This window comes from Camellia sinensis, chromosome 13 (genome assembly GCF_055761805.1).
Source record: "Camellia sinensis isolate YWXY chromosome 13, ASM5576180v1, whole genome shotgun sequence".
In the NCBI taxonomy this organism is placed as follows: domain Eukaryota; kingdom Viridiplantae; phylum Streptophyta; class Magnoliopsida; order Ericales; family Theaceae; genus Camellia; species Camellia sinensis.
This window is the reverse complement of record NC_138973.1, coordinates 88,047,616-88,066,940: the sequence shown is the minus strand read 5'-3', so window position 1 is coordinate 88,066,940 and position 19,325 is coordinate 88,047,616. Positions and strand designations below refer to the sequence as shown.

General features: G+C 43.2%; 1 protein-coding gene across 1 annotated transcript; it reads right to left on the bottom strand.

Annotated features, from left to right (window-relative positions):
• Positions 1-2,490: 2,490 nt before the first annotated feature.
• On the bottom strand, positions 2,491-2,949 carry LOC145805541 (uncharacterized). The gene has a single exon (XM_082900700.1). The coding sequence runs from the start codon at positions 2,947-2,949 to the stop codon at positions 2,491-2,493; it is 459 nt and encodes a 152-aa protein (XP_082756826.1).
• Between the last annotated feature and the right edge of the window lie 16,376 nt (positions 2,950-19,325).

Sequence of the window (19,325 nt, the reverse complement as noted above, 5' to 3'; positions counted from 1 at the left end):
TTGATGCATTTATTGAGTTTGTCCAGAGCAGACCGTCCATATGTTTGCCTCCGTTGATTTATAAGAAGGACTCTTCTCTTCGGCTGCCTGAGAGTTAGAAATCTGATCATATGTATGCGAGTTTCTTCGCTTCATCTGTTTCAATTGACCTTCCAGCTCGGACATCTACTTCTAGCTTGGTATTTGCTTCTCCAAAGTCAGTCCCTTTGAATAAGGCCTCTGGTCCTCGTACGACCCGCCTTAAGAAGATGGCCCACAAGAGGGCTTCTGATGCCAGTCCTTCCACTCCTTGCCTTTTCAAAAGGCTCCATCAGATACCAGATAGACATCTTAAAATTAAAAAAAAAAAATTGATTTGAAGTTTCTTTCATTCTTGCGACTATACCTTCTTAAATGAACACTTTTTATTTTTTTTGTTGTGTAGGATCCTACTCCATCTTTTGACCCTACGGTTGTTGACGCACTCGGTACCGTGGCTATTGGCCATGCTACCTCTACCAAGCCAGACTCAAACTTGGATGATACTCTTCCTTTGTTTGCAAGACTCATGAAGATGCGCACCCTTCGTATAGCAGTTATAGATGATGATGATGACGATGATGAGGCTGAGTCCTCCGATCGTTTTTGTGACCTTGTCCCACGTATGCGTCGTCACCGTCTTATCGTAACTGTGGATGCTCCCCATTGGTCAGATGTTCCCCTTATTGCTCAGTTTTAGAGGAGAAACGCTATCTTGGTGACGAGGTTATCGGGGCTCACTGTTCTGATGTTGAGATTATTGGGAACCGTGGCTCTAATGCTGAGATTATTGAAGGGATTGGTGCCACAGAAATTGATGTCGCAGGCCATGCTTCTGGAAGCAATGTAGAGATGAGGTGTGCTTCCCCAAGACATGTTTCTGGAGGCAATGCAGAGATGAGGTGCGGCTTTGGGAATAGTGTGGAGGTGGATGTGCTAGAAGTCTCTAAGACTCGCTCTGGCAATTATGGTGATTCTCATCCTCCGGCCTTCTTTCATTCTTTAGGGAGGACTACTACTGTTCTGGCTTCATTAGACGTTGAGATCGATCAGGTGCCCCTTGTATGGCCAAGTGACTTTGTTGATGCTAGGAGCCCTTCAGTTGCCCTGACTTTGCATAATGATTCTCCTTCAAGTAATCTTTCTTTCTAAAGTTTGTCATGTACTTCTATCTGTGAGAATTTTTTTACTCAACTGGCTTTACTGCTTCTTGCCCCTAATAAGACTTCTTTATCTTTTCTTCAGTGTTGGCCGCTATCGGTGTCCTGTCTTCACCTGCCTCGGACTCTGCTCCGACTCTCTTTGTGACTCCTCATGGTTCTTCTTCTCTAGGGGAGAGACCTGCCTTTGAGACGACTGCTAGAGGCTCTTCATCGCAAGTGCCTTTGAATGTTTTGGATCTGAATCTCATTGATCTCCACTTTGATAGTGATGTTTTTGGTCTTTCCCCTTATCGATCTGTATTCTCAGGCTCGGGACCTCTGCCGGAAGTTACCCCTTCGGGTGGTTCATCTAACCTGATAGACATTGGGGAGATTCCTGAGACTAGTACCTTTCCGACCCCAATTCCTTCTTCGGCTTCTGGCAAAGTATCATTTCTCTATTATTGGGTAGCTCCTAAATTTGCTTCAGTTCTACAGCTTGTGCATTCGAGTTACCCTAAGACCTTTGCTTCCTTTGCTTGCCAATGTCCACTCATTCAGACTGCTTTTCTCGAGTCTTTTGCCACTATCCTATTTAGCTTGGACAGACAACGGTTGTGTGACCTTAACGGAAAAGTAGTTGAGACAGCGTATCAGGGGATCTCTAACATAGAGCATCACCAAGTGGATCTATCATGGCTTCGGAAGCGCCTGGATATAGCTTCGAACGCCAGTCGCCGAGTGGAAGTTTTATCTATGCTTGCCTTTTATCGGACCTCTATAGATGAGACAAAGGCAACTCTTCGTGCACTTGAGTCGGGCTATGCTCGGGCTTTGGAGACTTTAGAGGCACACTCTGTTGTTTGTCCTCAGGATGTAGATGTGACGGGCAGCTTCTTCGAGGGTGTTTTTAAGAGAGATTGAGTTTTTTTTTTTTTTTTTTTACTTTCATGCCCCTTTCGATAAAAATGTTTTATCTAGGACAATGTAATGAAATGACAAAATCTTTGCTGTTTGGAGATTTTCGCACTGTTTTCTCATTCTACTTGATAAAATATTTATTTCGAATGATACAATGGAAAGAACAATCATATGCACATGTTTATAAAAGCTGAAATATTTTCATTAATTCTTCAACTTTCTTGACAAAAGTATAATATATTCACTTCAAGTGATAGGATAAACATACACCATAAAGGAAACCAGCTTCTTCATAACGTAAGGGAAATATAGCTTTTAGACAAAATAAGAAAATGAAAATGAGTTTCAACATAGATGAGTCTATCTACGGGTAGTAACGCTTGATAAACTTTGCATCGAGCGGGCCAGTTCAGAAGCCATCTTCAACCCTTACAAGCCTATAGTACCCACTTGAGCTTGCCTGAACCACCATGTAGGGCCTTTCCCATTTTGGAGAAAACTTGGGCAAGGGTTGTCCTTGCATGATTGGGTCTATGATCTTCCATACTAGATCACCTTTTTCGAACTTTCTTGGCACCACAGTCTGATTATAGGCTCTGGCGATGGACTCGTGATACCTTTCCATGACTTTTGCGGCTCTGTCGTGCTTTTCCTCTAATGCTTCCAATCTGGTGGTTCGAGGCTCTAGCACCATCCTTGAGGCAAGAGCCATCCGAGCAGATGGTGTTTCCAACTCTATAAGTAACACTGCCTCGGATCCATACACAAGGGAGTAAGGAGTTGCTTGAGTTGGCTTTCTCTTTGAGGTGTAATATGCCCATAGGGCTACTATCAACTGTTCGGACCAAGTCCCACCAAATTCATCCATCATCTTGCTCAGAATCCTTATCAGTGTCTTGTTTGTGGCCTCTGCTTGCCCGTTCCCTTTTGGATAGTAGGGTGTGGATTTGTGATGCTTCACTTGGTAAGTCTCTAGGAGGCTCTTCACATATTTGTTTAATAAGGGTGTGCCGTTGTCCGAGAGGATGGTGTTCGGTACTCCGAACTGACAAATGATATTTTCCTTGATAAAGTTCGCGACTGTGGGCCCCGTAGCATTCTTCAGAGGGATTATTTCGACCCACTTTGTGCTCAATTCCGTAGCTGCGAGAATCCACTTGTACCCCTTAGAAGGTGGGAGATGGGCCCTATCAGATCAAAAGCCCATATATAGAACGACCATGGCGTTCGGATGCTATGCAGGTCTACGGCTGGAGCATGGATCAAATTTTTGTGTTTCTGACAAGTCTGGCACCTCTTCACGTGATGGGACGCATCTGACTCCATGGTCGGCCAATAATACCCAAAGTGTATAAGTTGCTCGAACAGCCGAGCCCCTCCTTGATGTTCAATCTCGTGGGCTCTTCCGAGGACTAGATCTGACTCCTCCTTGGAGAGACACCTCAGGGGAGTGCCCTCAATACTTCTTCTATACAGCTTGTCCTGATCAAGAAAGTACCACCTCGCTCTCCTCTTGAGGTGTGCAATGTCCCTCGGGCTCTCAGGTAGTGTTCCCTCTTTGAGATAGTCAATGTAGACTTGCCTCCAGTCAGGGGTATCAATTTCAAAGCAACTCTCATCCTCCCGGATGTATGACTGACACTTGGGGCATTCCTTCTGTAATTGATTCGAGTCCTTCTCCATCTCGGGCCAATAATAACCTTGTCTTTGGATTCTTCTATACAGACTGATATCCCCATCCCCGCAGGACTCGTCATGAATCTGTTATAGTCGGAAGCTTGCTTCTTGTTGGCCAACACACCGAACTAGGAATCTGGTACCTCATCGGAAGTAAAGTTCACCTTGAATAATTATGAATTGGGCAAGCTTGGAAGGTCTTTGTTCTCGAGTATTATTGAAGGCTCTGTTCTCTTCTTGATAACAATTGTCGCCTCTCCTCTAGAATGTCAACTCTTGCCCCTAATGTTGCGAGGGCATCTGAAAACTTATTGTCGGAGCGAGGCACATGCTCTATTTCAACTTTCTGAAATTTGCCAAGAAGCCTTTGGACTGTTGTTCGATATGTGGCCAAGGCAGACTCTTTTATGACGAACTGTCCTGAAACTTGCTTCACTATCAGTTTTGAGTCTGGCCCCCCAGATTCGAATCTTCTTGATACTGTGCTTCTCAGCTGCTATCAAGACCAAAATAAGAGCCTCATACTTGGCTTCTTCATTCGAACAATGGAAATCCAGTTTATAAGACAAATATAACTTTTCCCCACTTTTGCTTGTAAGGACTATCCCGGTTCCTCCTTCCCTCTGGCTGCTGCTCCGTCAAAGCTCAATGTCCAAAAGCTTTCCTCGGAAGCCATAGCTGCATGCACTTCTCCTCTCAATTCTTCATTCACTGGTTTATAGTCACCACTTAGAAATTAGGCAAGGAGATCGGCTAAGGCTTGGCTTTTGATCGCCTTGGTAGCTACACACGTGATCTCAAATTCACCCAGTACTAACAACCATCTTGCCACCTTTCCTGTTAAAGCAGGCTTGCTGAGGAGGTATCGGATTGGATCACTTCTAGTAACAATCTGAATCTGATGTGCTAAGAATTAATGTCTAAGCTTTTGGGCAATGAATACCAAAGCTAAACAATGTCTCTCTACCAGAGTATATCGGACTTTTGCTCCTCGAATCTTCCGGTTGATATAATACACTGGGCGTTCTGCTCCATCTACATCTTGGACCAATAATGCCCCTATGGACTTGGGGGTTGAGCTCAGGTACAACATTAGAGGCATCCCGGGCTACGGGGCTATCATGGTCTGAGGTGAGGTCAAGGCCGCCTTGATTCTCTCGAAAGCCTTTTGGTGCTTTTGGTTCCACTCGAACTTGGCATCTCCTTTTAATAACGAGCTGAAAGGGGCAGAGATCTCTGCAAGTGCTGGGATAAACCTCCGAATATAAGACACCTTCCCGAGGAACTTCTTTAACTCCTTCTGAGAATGCGGGGGAGGCATTGCTTTAATAGATTTGTCCTTGTCTTCATCTACCTCGATACCATGTCTATGTATAAGAAACCCCAGGAACTTCCCAACCGTCACCCCGAAAGCACATTTAAGAGGATTCATCCTCATTTTGAATTTCTGACACCTCTTGAATACTTTCTTAAGGTCTCGAAGATGGTCCTTTTGTTTTTTGGATTTCATCACTAGATCATCAACGTAATCTTCCACCTCATGATAGATCATGTCATGAAAGATTGCAGTCATAGCCCTTTGGTAAGTTACTCCGGCATTCTTGAGTCTGAAAGGCATGACTGTATAGAAGAAGTTTCCAAGAGGTGTTCTAAAAGTAGTCTTTTCTGCGTCCTCTTCAGCCATCTTAATCTGATTGTATCCATTGAATCCATCCATGAATGAGAACATCTGGTGTCCCGAGGTGGCATCCACGAGGGTGTCGATATGAGGTAGAGGAAATTCATCCTTCAGGCAAGATTTGTTCAAATCTCGAAAGTCTACACATACTCTGATTTGACCATTCTTTTTCTTTACTGGCACTCTGTTTGCCAACCACGTGGGGTACTGTATTAGCCGGATGAAACCAGCCTGTTGAAGTTTTTCAATCTCCTCCTTAATCTTCTCTTCGAGATCTGGATGATATTTTCGAGCAACTTGCTTGATTGGCTTGGAGTTTGGGAACATATCAAGATAATGGGAGACTAAGTCAGGATTTAGTCCGGGCATTTCTTTATATGACCAAGCAAACACATCTGAGTACCAGCTTATCAATTTTAACAACTATTTCCGCTTCTCTAGGCTAAGGCTCGAACTTATGAATATCGGCCTTGGAGCATCTTGTCCATCACTCAGATCTATTTCAATAAGTTGTTCGAGCCGAGGCTTCGGCCCATCTTGCATGCATTCTCGAGCCACTTCAGGCTTTATTACTATGTCATTGTTAGGAGGCTCTTCTTTTGACTCGAAGTTGGTGGCTGAAGAAACCAACTCTCCGCACCTTCACAAATAGTACACCATCTTGCCTCCTTTTTGGACTTTTATCACCTTTCGAGGAATAGGCGAACTTTCTGGTTGAGACATCGCTCGTTTACTTGATTCTGCCCTTGGCTCCTTATCATCTTTGATATCCTCCCAACGAGGAATTTTGACCCCTAGAGGCTTAGAGGTGGTGGGAATTTCTTCGACAGCCAATTCAGTGAAATAGATGGCATCAGAATAATAAGCTTCATGGGTCTCGAAAGGCCTTTCTGTAGCCTGAATTATCACCGCTTTTTTTTCCCATTTAGCCTTAACACACTGATAATAACTTGACGGTACAACCCCATATCTATGCATCCAGGTCCTCCATAGAATGATGTGATAATTTGCCTCGGAATCGATAATATGGAACTTGGTGGCCAAGTGAATCTCTCCGACGGATAAATCAACTATTACGCATCCTATAGTAACTCTCCTTTCTCCACCGAAGCCAGTGATGACTAGTGGCTGCTTCACAATGCGCTATTCAAAGATTCTGGCCTTTTCTAAAGTAGCGCGGGTCATAACGTTGATAAAGGCTCCACTATCTAGAAAGGCCCTTTTGAACTTAACCCCGTTAATAAAAGCAGTCACATAAAGTGCGCGATTTTGAGAAAAGGGATACTTTCGATCAGTCTCGGAGAAGGTAATGGCACTAGATTGCTCTTTTGCCTTCCTCGGGATAGATCTCTCGGTCGACATGCATTCCTCATGGTGTGCCTTAGCTATATTGATGATAGACTTGGTAGTTTCTGTTCTTGCCTCCCTGGAAAGTCCAAACTGGTCAAAAAATTGCTTGAACTTTACACAGTCTTGCAAGGTTTTGGCATAATGATCCAGATCTTTTTCCACTCTTGGAGGCTCGTAGTTAACCATCTCCTCGATCTCTTTAAAATAAGATACCACATAAATATGGTGTCCTCCTCTTCCATAGTACTCTTCTCCTCCTTCTGGGTCGAAGGGATCTTCGACATGACTCATAAAGGTTCTACCCTCTGGATCGAGAGCACTTCCATAGTAAACTTACTCACCCTCAGGCTCGAAGATGTCGTCCAAATAACAATCATCGTCATCAAGATTGGCGACAGCCTCAATCATCGGGTCCTCATAAGCTATCATAGCAACATCCTTGCCTTTGTCTCGGTGCTGAGGATATGATTGTTCTCGGATGTCTAGAGTCCCTTACTTTTTGAACCTCAATTTGTCTGCCTCGACTTTATCTCTGAAGATTTTCCCAAGAGTCCAACACTTCTTTGTTAGATGTTTCAATGTGCGATGATAGATGCAAAATTTGGGGCTCTCGCGATCCTTCTTTGATGGCATTTCTTCGACATAAGGCAATTTTAGCTCTCCATCGGCCACCCATTCCTTAACTAGAGCTTTTACCTCATCGATTCTACATGGATAAGAAACATTGCCCTTTTCACCACTATATTGCTTCCTCTTCTGGCCTCTATGACTCCCTTCTTGTGACTTTCGGGTATTTAGGGCAGAGGCAGTAGCAACAATAGGTCCACGAGACGATTTGAAGCTTGTCTTGTGACTGCCCTTAAATCCGGACTCTTGAGCGTGAGGAGTGCTAATGTTTCGAGTTGCTTCTATTAGTGTCGAGAAGGTGGGTAGCTTGTGATTAACTAGAAACATTTTGTACTTGCACAATGCCCCCTCCAGGCAGATTTGAACCAGATAACTCTCATCCACAGCTTCATGGCAATACGCAGCCTTGTCCTGAAACCTTTTGACGTAGTCAAGGATGTCTTCACTTTCTCACTGCTTTTCTTTACACAATGTAAGTGTGGTCACCTTCTCCGCCACTTGAAAGAACTTGGAGTGGAATTTGTTAACCATTTCCTCCCAACTTCGGATAGAGTTTGGGGCCAAATTAACATACCAACTATATGCTCGGTCAGTGAGGGACTTAGAGAATTCTCTTAGCCAGAAGACGTAGTTTGAACCATAAATACCCAGAGTCTCGATGAATCGCACAACATGTTCTCGAGCATTTCCTTGTTTGCCATCGAATTTGATGAACTTCGGCACTATATACCCCTTAAGGTATGGATAGCTCAGCATCTCAATAGGGTAAGGCGGCTTGACATCCGGATCAGGCAAAGAGGGTAAAGTCCTCTTGCCCCGTTCGAGATCGAACATGGCTTGCACATCGGCGAGAGTGAGAAACTATTAAGGGAGAGAGTTTGATGGTGGCGTTCCCAGAACTTGGCTTATGGACTCGAAGACTGGGCTAGAGGCGACTTGGCCATTCTGGTGTTGCGAATTCATCATTAGTGAAGACATTTGACGATACTGGCCATCAGCGCCTATGGACAAGCCAGTTGGTGATGGAACATTGAATTAAGGCCCGTAAAGTCCACCGCATGGAGCCGCTATACCGGGTTGGGCTTGCAAATTTGTTGTCGGCACCAAAGGAGGCTCGCTTGGTACTTGAGTAACATTTACTAGTGGTGTAACAAGATTAGGTACGAGCAGAGCTCCTTTTTGTGCCATTATGCCCCTTATATTTTCCTGGACACCAACAGTCGCCGAAGCGCCATTCATTACACCAGGACCTCCTCTAGTCACTATTGGATCTTGGCTTGGCACGCCATGGAGCCCGGGTGTGGGCAAACTGTTGCCGCCTACTATGGTTTGAGCATGTGTTATTGCGGCTGTGTTGCCATGAGCCACAGGCTGACTAGGGCCTACTTTTCATTGGATTTGATTTTGCACTCCGGCGGGAATAACTCCACCGCTAGTTTGATTTCTGTTTGGCGCCGGCGCAAAATTAGAACTCATCACCAACATCGTATGAGTGAGATTTTGAAGAGTGGTAAGAATCTCCTGCTGAGTATTTTGAAGTCCTTGAATAGCTTCGAGTAAAAGTGGTTGATCTGGAGCCACGGTCTTGTCATCACCACCATTAGAGGATCCTTGTTGGTGAATTTCATCTTCTCCCACCATCCTTACTGGAGTTGTGTGGGTTCCAGATCTCGTTCAGACCATTAACCAATCCGTCTCCCCAGTAGAGTCGCCAAATGTATGAGAGGGTTCAAGAACGTCGTTGAAAAATTCGAAGATCTTCGAAGATTCTTGAAGAAAAATTTGAATTCTCTAGAAAATGATGAGAGGTTTAGATTTTTCAATAGTCTCAACTAAGAACCCAAGAGCAAAGAGATGATGGAGATAAGAGATTGGGTGAAGAAGAAGGCAAAGTAGCTAGAGAGAGAATAATGGCAAGGCTCTCCCACTTTCACTCTCAAGGTTGATAACGAAGAAGGGAAATTAGTTCTTTTCCAAGAGTTATCTCTCCAAAATTCATCCCTTGTAAAGCTATGGGTGGGTGCTATTTATAGGCACATCATGATGTAAGATGGAGCCCATGTGCAAGGAACATGAGGAATATTCTCTCTAACCACCTTGTCTGAGGAGGTGGCCTCTCCGAGGATGAGGAAAACCCCGAAGAGGAGATCAGCCTCTCGGCGAACCCTTCTTCTTAGCCACACCTAACCAATGATCCCCAATCATCCCAATGGGCCGAGGTAGTCCTAGAGGACCCCCCACCGCTAAATATTGCCGAGTCTCATGGACCCCCCGGGGTCGTGCCACCTCGACCCGGGTATAGGCTACTTTAACCGAAGAGTGAATTTATCTCCACTCACTGTCCTCGGGATCGGGTCTTTTGTTTGAACTCCATTACTCCTATGGTTCTGGTGCGTAGATCCCGGACCCAGGTATAAGCTAGTTTAACCGAAGAGTGAATTTATCTCCACTCACCGTCTTCGGGATCGGGTCCTTTGTTCGAACTCCATGACGCCCATGGTTCTGGTGTGTAGATCTCGGAAAGCTCCGAGCCTGCAAGTGTTCTAGGACTCATTAACGGAGTGACTTCTAGATTGCGTTCGAATCTGTTCGAAGTCCAAGTGCCTCGGATCTCTAGGCTTGCTCAATACCCTTTCGAGTCCGGGCCCAACTAAGTCTCTAAGTTTCGTGGATCCGAACTCTTTCGAAGCTTAGAACAATCTGGGCCGTTTGATGGCGATAAATTTGGGCCCACCAATCTTGAACTTGCGATAAATTTGGGTCCACCAACCCTGGACTATTGGGCCTAATTAATTTAGTGGGTTCAAATCAGCTCCTCTTACATTTAGTTTTGTTACATTATAATTGATTGGGACCATAAGCAACGAAACCTCTAGAGTGAGGATTATGTAGTAAACACAGATCCAAGACTGGCAACATTAGATTATAGATGTGTGCTGGTAACATTATTATTGATAAGTACTTAACATTAATCAATTGCCCTATTTTGGTAGTTAAGCACTTGTGAATTGTGGACTTAATTATATGTATATGCATTTGTTGGGGGGACTATCTTTGTGACAACCGATGTATCCTTAATTTTGAAGTGAATCACATAAATATTGTGTTTTTATGTGTAATTTATAATTTTTATTTATTTGTTTTTCTCTATTTTTTTGTGTCTCCTCGATCTTTGGCTTGCTTGTTTTTAGAGTTAGGTTGGATGAGATTGTTAGTGTAGGAATTGTTAATGAGGATATTGTTAGTGAAAGAATTAAGAAAAATTGTGTTTGTTTATGATATATCTTAGTCAGGGGATCAACTATATGAAATACCATAAATACCCTTTGGAGTTTTTGATATATGTTATAAATATTTTTTTGTTCTATATTATTTTAATATATATATATAATAATGTAATACTCAAAAAAAAAAAAAAAAAAACTACACACACACATCATGGGTAAAATAGTTTTTTTCAAGCTAATTTTCTCACTAGTTTTAGAATCCAACTCTTGAAGGCATTTGTTTATAATCGCCTCCTCTAAGGTCCGTGCTAGTCCTTCGAGTAGCAATCTCAAATTCTATTTTGCAAACAAATATGATTTTAATACTCTCAACTCATTAATAGTCCAATTCTAAGCTCCTATCTCCAAAAACAAACAGAGAGAACATTGGTTTCGGCTTTGGCTCCCAATGGAGTATCATTTAATTCTTTGATGTCAAAAATATTTACAATAGAATGTTTAGGGACACGGGATTCAGGAAGATACACAATGCACTTTTTTTTGTGTGCAGCAAAACTTTATCCTTTATCAAAAAAGCCTATTATAATGTTTAGGGATAAATTTATCACAGTAAAAAATGTTTTTAAAAAATATAATTCAATTATTTATACTTTTCAAGTCATATTTCAATATAAATTAGCACAAATAAATTAAAAAATAATCAAAACTCACAACAAAAGAAAAATGTCAAAATGTCTAAAGTATTTATCACTTTGATAAATTTCTCAATATCATGATTCTTTTTCTTTTTTTTTTGAAACAACAATATCATGATTCATTACTTGTATGAAATGATAATATTCTACAAACATAAAACACATCTAAAAAGTTTTAAAATTTTATTATTATAAAAACAAGGAGTAAATAAGTAAAAAAAAAAAAAATTACTCAGAATTTATAATAAATTCAAGGGACATTTACACACAAGTCCTAATTTATGAATTTATATTTCATTAAGTCCTAACTAAAATTTTTTAGATCTTCAAGTTCTATTAAATTTTTAATAGTCAAAATTGCCCTTTCAAGCAATAATTGTTTATCATTTATGATTATTTATAAAGGAATATGATAATTTGACATTTATTTTGATTTTTAAAAATTTAAAATATCAACTTTCAAATTGAAAAAAAAAATTATGTGCAAAAAAAAAGACTGGTTTTTTTGAAAACATTGAAAAAATTAAATTATTTTTTTGTACAAAACTGAAAATTTTATTTATAAAGGAGCATGATGATGAAACATTGATGTGCAAAACTCAAAAAAAAAAAAATTTAAAAATGAAAAAACTGTTAATGTTCTCGGTTTTATTGGGTAGCTGAAACAAATCAATAAATAGAAAGGCAAAAACGTTTAATCTCATACTCTATTTTTTTTTATCAGTTAGTGAAACAATAATCTAGAACATTACTATATAAAATTGATAATGTTCTTAGTTTTAAAAAAAAATTAAAAAAATGATAATATTCTCAATTTTACTAAATAAGATTTATTGATTCAAAAAATCTTAAATAGAACCTGATCTACTATAACATTTGTGAATAGGACTTTTGGGTAATTAACTCTAAATTGAATCAATATTGTTGGTAATTATCCTTAAAATTAGCTGGAAAGTTACCTATTTCATTTTTTGGAAAAATTAGTCTAATATCTCTCTCTAATTTTGGATAGGAGGAGAGGTTTATAATTTTTTTTTTCTTTCTGTTAGATAAAATCCCTTACATCCTTTACTTCTATTTTATTAAATAAATTTTACTCTCACTTTTCTCTCTTCTATCTTCTCTCTCTAATATTTTTGCCTCTATTCTCTTCTCTTCTCTTATCTCTCTCTCTACATATTTGGGTCTCTCTTCTCTCTCTCTCTCTCTCTATATATATATATATATATTTGTGTCTCTCTTCTCTTTCTCTTTCATCCATCTCTCTGATCTCTTTGATCTCTCTCTTCCCAAACCCAAATCCATTATCTCCTCACTCTTCGACATCACCACCTTCGCCTCCTTTCGCTCCAAGAGCGATGTCATCACCGTCACCAGCTCTCACTCTAGCATTGTCTTTCGATTTATCTTCTCTTTTCTCTCTCTCTACAAATTTGGATCTCTCTACCACCTCACATTCTTCTCTTCTCAAACCCTAGAACCCAAATCCACCATCTCCTCGTTCTCCGATACCGCTACTTCCGCCTCCTTCTACTTTGATGACCACTTCATCACCGTCGACCTTGTTCTTGTCTTCAATGCTAAGTTTCGAACCCCCCTCCGCCACTTTCGCAGCCACGTCTACCTCGTTTATCTTGTCTACTACCATAAGGATGTATCATTTATCTATTTGTTGAAGAATAAGGAATGGGTGATTATGGACAACAATAAACTCACGGATTTTGAGGAATTTAAAGGACCTGTTGAAATTTCTCTAGACCTATACTAGAGAAATTTTACTAGACCTATACCAGGTAATTTCTCTAGACCTATACCAAAAATTTCACTGGACCTATACTAGAAATTTCTCAAGACCTATACTAGAGAATTTGGAGGACCTATTGAAATTTCTTTGGACCTATACCAGGTAAAATTAATCTAAATTTTTCTTCATAGAGAAATTTGTCTAAAATTTCACCAGACCTATGCCAAAGAAATTTATTCATAAAGAGATTTTTTTTTTTTGAAATTTCACTGAACCTATACCAGAGAAATTTCATTAGACCTATATTTGAAATTTCTTTATCATGATAATCTTCTTTGGCCATCACACACCTGCAACATGAAATTTCACTAGACCTATATCTGAAATTTCTCTGTCATGTTAATTTTCCTTGAAATTTCCCTGCAAATGTAGTCAGAGAAATTTACTTGCATGTTGATTTTCTTTAACACATTTGATTTTCTCTGAAATTTCTCTGCAAATGTAGTCAGAAAAATTAACTTGCATGTTGATTTTCTCTAACACATTTTATTTTCTTTGAAATTTTTTTACAAATGTAGTCAGAGAAATTTACTTGGATGTTGATTTTCTCTAACACATTTGACTTTCTCTGAAATTATAGTCAGAGAAAATTACTTTCATGTTGATTTCTAACTCAATGAAAATTTGTAAAAAAATTTCCCCTTGAATTTCGTATTCATCATAGATCTTGACAAGAGCATTCTAAAAATATTTTTTTTTTTGTTGTTAATGGACATCAAAATCAAAAGTTATTAAATTTTTAAATTTTGAAAATTTTCAAAAAGTGAAAGACGTTAGACTGAATGTAAAATGCAAGGATATTTTGATTGAATAATTTTGAGGAAAGAAACACGTGTTTTTGAGGGACCTGAGACAATATAAAAATTTGGTGTGTCCTTTATCTCCTACAATTGTAAATTTAGGGACCTTAAAAAAATTCCTTCATTTTCAGTGGTTATTTTTGATGATACAGTTACGATACAACGAGTTCCAGAGGGAATGGATCGGACTGGTCCACGCTTCTCCAACCGATATCTGAATGGCCGAGCCCACCTGAGAACCTGCACAGGAGTTTAACGGGGAACGGGGAGTCCCCCAGCGAACCCTCCAACGAGCAAGTTAGAGAGAGAAGTGGAATGTAGAGATATGAATTAGAAATAGAGAACTTAACCTTCTTCTTATCTTCAACGTCTGCTTATATCCTTTTGTAATCATTTCGTTGTCCCGTCCGACCTGTCACCTTGGCCAAAAGTCTATGCTATAGCTTACCTTGTTCAGGGTAAGGGCGTGCTGTCCCGACGAAGAGGTGCTGTCGTAATAAATGCTGTGAGGGGCTGCATTAATGGTGATGTGCAGTGGCAATAACTTTGTAGATCTTTGTCTGCTGAGGTGGCTTGCCCTTTACCTGCCACGTGTCTGAATATCATTGATCCTTCATGTCATGTTGACTTCCAGCTGTGCTGGGCCTTATCAGTTGGGTTATGCATTGGGCCCTAAGTAGTAGGCTTGGGTTGTTCATAGTGGGTTATGGGCTTTATGAGCCTATCCACATCAGTAGTCCCCCATTCCCAAGTGCAGCTTTAGTCCAACAAAGGGAATAAATAGTGAAAGGAACAGCCGACCAGAAGTGGCCGAGTGGAGGGACTGACCGTGACGAGGGCCGACCATGAAGGGTAGACAAGCGGGGGGACCGACCATGAGGAGGGCCGATCGCGAAGGGTAACCGAGTGGAGGGACCGACCATAAGGAGGGCCGACCACGAAGGGTAGCCGAGTGGAGGGACCGACCATGAGGAGGGCCGACCGCGAAGGGTAGCCGAGTGGAGGGACCGACCATAAGGAGGGCCTACCGCAAAGGGTAGGGCGCGGGGCTCGAGAGGTGGCGGGTCACATGACGACTGGAAGTGGAAAGGGGGCAGTGAATCGTGGTCGTACACGTGGCAGCATCTAGTGGGGGGAGGTCAGGGATTGGGCCAGGAGTGAAACGATAGGTCATTATAGGGTGTTGAAAAGACAATGTTGGCGGTTTTTTGAAAAAATTTCAAACTGGCGAAATTTAATAGGGACCCTTGGAATACGGGCAAACCTTGGGCCTTTGGGATTACTCGCTTTACCTATCTTTTCGTAAAACATCAAAACATTCAAAGCGTAAACTCTTTCGTTGCCAACGATACACCCCTGCAACACTTCTGGAATTTTCTTGCGCCCGCATCCGAAGCTATTCGAAGACATACAATAGGGATGGCACAAGAGGAAGCAACCACCGCAAAGGTTGATCCCCTAGGGGATGATGACGCGGTGAACTTGACAGAACGATATAGGAGGGAGAGGCGAGTGGAGAAATCAGGGAAGCCGGCGGGTTTAGCTCGTCCGTTGACGATGATAGCGGCTCCGAAACCAATCAGCCAAGCTGAGCCAGATCACTGGCATACGAAGGTTGATAAGTCAACCGTTACAGCGGAGGAGTTGGAGGGTATACGGAAAAAATACCAGGTGCCTGAAGAAATAGAGTTGATGTTACCGACAGCAACGGAGAGGCCTTCCGATGCCCGACCGAGGGAGTTTGCCCTATACGAAGAGGCGTTGAAGGGAGGGTTGAGGTTGCCGCTTCCACAGGTGGTAGTGGATGTCCTCAACCGACTGGAAATCGCGCCAGGCCAACTAATGCCCAACGCATGGAAGATTGTATTGGCCTGTGCAAGTGCGTGGCCGAAGGCGAACGAGGGAGCGGCCATGAGGGTGGATGAGTTTTTTGCCTGCTATAAGGCCTCGGGCCAGCAAGAAACTTGGGTCACGTGCAGGCGGCAGCAGGAAGGGGTTTGGTGGCGGGGTTGCCGTCATCAATTAAAGGATGGAGGCCGTGGTGGTTCTACGTATCTGCGAACAGCGGAGTTAGAGTACGCACGGTGTGGAGGGTACCCACCAAGTCTATGGAGCCAAAGCTGGGGGCTGCAGCGGAGGAGAGAGTGAAAAAGGTAAAGGCGTGGAGGGAGAATGAGGGGGTCAGATGGAATGACCTCGTTCAGCCATCAGCTTTGTTTGCCGCAAGATTGGGCCCTCAGCCGACCGGTGGGGATCTGGCACCGGCAGAGCTTGAGGCGAAAAGGAAAACGCAAGAGGTGGAGGACCAGGCCATTTTTGCCAAAGCCAATAAGTTCAAGGAAGTGCAGTTAGGCCCACCACCAAAACCGGTCGCGAGGGAAAGAATCCAACCGCGCCCCAAGTCGCTGAGGGGAAAAGACTTAGGCAGTTTCGAGCCACGACCGCCCCCCGTTGATCCAGTGAAGGAAAGGGCAAACAAAGAGGGGGGGCTTGAAGAAGAAGAAGAAGAAGAGAAGGGTTGCCCCTGAGGGGGCCTCAGGCGCGCCTGGGTCGAAGAGGGCAAGGGTGGGTGGTGAGGGCACTCCGATGGCAGAAGAAACAGGGGAGAAAGGGGTGGAGGCTACTCCAGAAGCGGTCGTCGTCCTAGAGGCGCAGGAGGAGAAGAGCCAAGGGGTCTTAGAGGAAGAAGGGCATGCGAGCGCCCTGGACCCCAAGGTGTGACTAGAAAGTGGGTCAGCTGACCCTAAGGAAGTGATGGGGCAGTAGCCCAAGGGGGGCCCTGCACCCCAAGGAGAAGGGGTCAGGCTGACGACTGCAATTTACCACGCTCGCACCGTGTCTGGGCGGCTGGAGGGAGAAGAAGGCCCAGCCAGGGCAGCTGCAGATCGCCTTGTGGGGATTATGGACGAGGTAGCCGTGCGCTCGGTTTCTAGGTTCAATGAAGATGAGCTGCTAAGGGGGTTGTGCTCTGCCCAAATGGAGGTAACTACCTTAGTAGGGGCTCTACTGAGAAAGGCGACGGCTGCAAAGGTCAAGTCGGAGGAGGCTAAGGCCCAGCTTGCAAGTTTCAAGAAGGAGAGTGCAAGCTAGAAGAAGATTGCGTGAAGTGCGTGTGCCAGGGGTTGGTAGGAGGCTGAGAAGGCAAAAAAGATAGAAGTATTGGCGATCGTGCAGGGCAATGTTGCCGACCGTGCCCATGCTGAGCTGCTGGCGGTCAGGTTGGAGCAAGAGGACGAACGCCGCAAGGTAGTGTCACTCGAGTTCTAGCTGGCTGGCGAGCAGAAGAAGCTGGGAGATGCCCAAAATGCCTGCACGGTCGCCACCGAGCGGTTTGAAGAGGCGATGATCAACAATGAAGAACTGCGCGCCCAGCAAATCAAAGAGAATGATGAAGCAGATGTGAAGATTGCTGGGCTGCAGAAGGAGTTGGAGGACGAGCGTGCTAGGGCAATAGAGGAGAAGGCAAGGTTGCAGAAGGAGTTGGAGGATGAAAAAACCAAGGTCGCCTCTGAAAGGGCAGCATACCCCGATCTGTATGTCGCAGCAGTGGAGCAATTCAAGGGGTCTGCTGAATTTCAGATGGCGGTCGATGCCGCAGTCGCCAGCAACTTGGCAATGGAGGTGTTTGGGGGGACGGGCCTGTCTGGAACAACCATTGGGGGCAGGACTGAAGCAGAAGTTATTGAGAGCTTCCAGCGGTCGGACTTCTACAAACACGAAATGGCTGAGTTCTGGGACAGTGGCTGGAAGATGTTCAAGCGGAAGGCAGAAGAACTGTTCCCAGACTTGGACCTGAGTGGTGTATGGATTGATGAAGATGACGTGGCCCAGACCCCCCTAGATGAGGGCGTTTAAGAAGAAGACCTCGTTTCAAGTGAGGAAGAGTGATTATTGGTGTGAGTTGTACAAGTTTTTGTTTGTTGTTGTTGTTGTTTTTTTTTTTTTTTTTTGATTGCTATAAAGAACGTATGTACAAGTTTTGTGAATAAATAAAATTTGAGTTGTGTTTTCAGTCCATTATTTTTCCTTATGCATCTGAAATGAATGAGAATAGCGACTTGTATAAGGCTTATGTATAAATTATTGTAAAGTGTAAAATGTAAGGAAAACTCAATATAAAGTGAATTTTAACTTGTAAGAAAAATTCAATGCAGAGTGAAAGTGAGAAAAACTCAATGTAGAGTGAATTTTAACTTGTAAGAAAAATTTAACGCAGAGTGAGTGTGAGAAAAACTCAATGCAGAGTGAATTTTAACTTGTAAGAAAAATTCAATGCAGAGTGAGTGTGAGAAAATATGGCCACTGTGCTTATGATCATGAAGTCGCAATGGTGGCTTCGGCTTGGCTGGGGCTTTAAGTGACTCGGTCTGGCCGAGCTCTTCATGCTCAGTCTAGCTGAGACTTTTTGTGCTCAGTCTGGCTGAGGCTTTAGGTGACTTGGTCTGGACGAACTCTTCATGCTCAATCTGGCTGAGTCTTTTTGTGCTCAGTCTGGGTGAGGCTTTTTGTGACTCGGTCTGGCCGAGCTTTTGATGCTTAGTCTGGCTGAGGCTTTTTGTGCTCAGTCTGGCTGAGGTTTTTTATGACTCGGTCTGGCCGAGCTCTTCATGCTCAGTCTGGCTGAGGCTTTTTGTGCTCAGTCTGGCTGAGGCTTTTTGTGGCTCGGTCTGGCTGAGGTTTTTTGTGACTCGGTCTGGCCGAGCTCTTCATGCTCAGTCTGGCTGAGGCTTTTTGTGACTCGGTCTGGCCGAGCTCTTCATGCTTAGTCTAGCTGAGGCTTTTTGTGCTTAGTCTGGCTAAGGCTTTAGGTGACTTGGTCTGGACGAGCTTTTCATGCTCAGTCTGGCTGAGTCTTTTTGTGCTCAGTATGGGTGAGGCTTTTTGTGACTCGGTTTGGCCGACCTCTTGATGCTCAGTCTGGCTGAGGCTTTTTGTGCTCAGTCTGGCTGAGGCTTTTTGTGACTCGGTCTGGCCGAGCTCTTCATGCTTAGTCTGGCTGAGGCTGCAATCAAAGCGTTATTGGAATACCATAGATAGTTGAGATATAAGCTTGCTGTTATACAAAGTGTAGCCCGTGGGGTCACAAATTTACACTATATGAGGAGAAAATGATAACATAGATTGTCCAAAAGAAAATATAACATTTTGGACGATACAAAAATACAACTTTTATTGAAAATAGCGCTTCAAATGTTCAGCGTTCCAAGGGTGGGGGAGGTCTCGACCTTCCATGTCCTGAAGTTGGTAAGTGCCCGGTCGTGGTCTGGCTTTCACAACGTAAGGTCCCTCCCATTTGGCTGCTAGTTTGCCTTCAGTCAGATTTTTGGTGGCAAGAGTTACTTCTCGCAAAAGAAGGTCCCCTACGGCGAACTCCCTTGGTCGGACT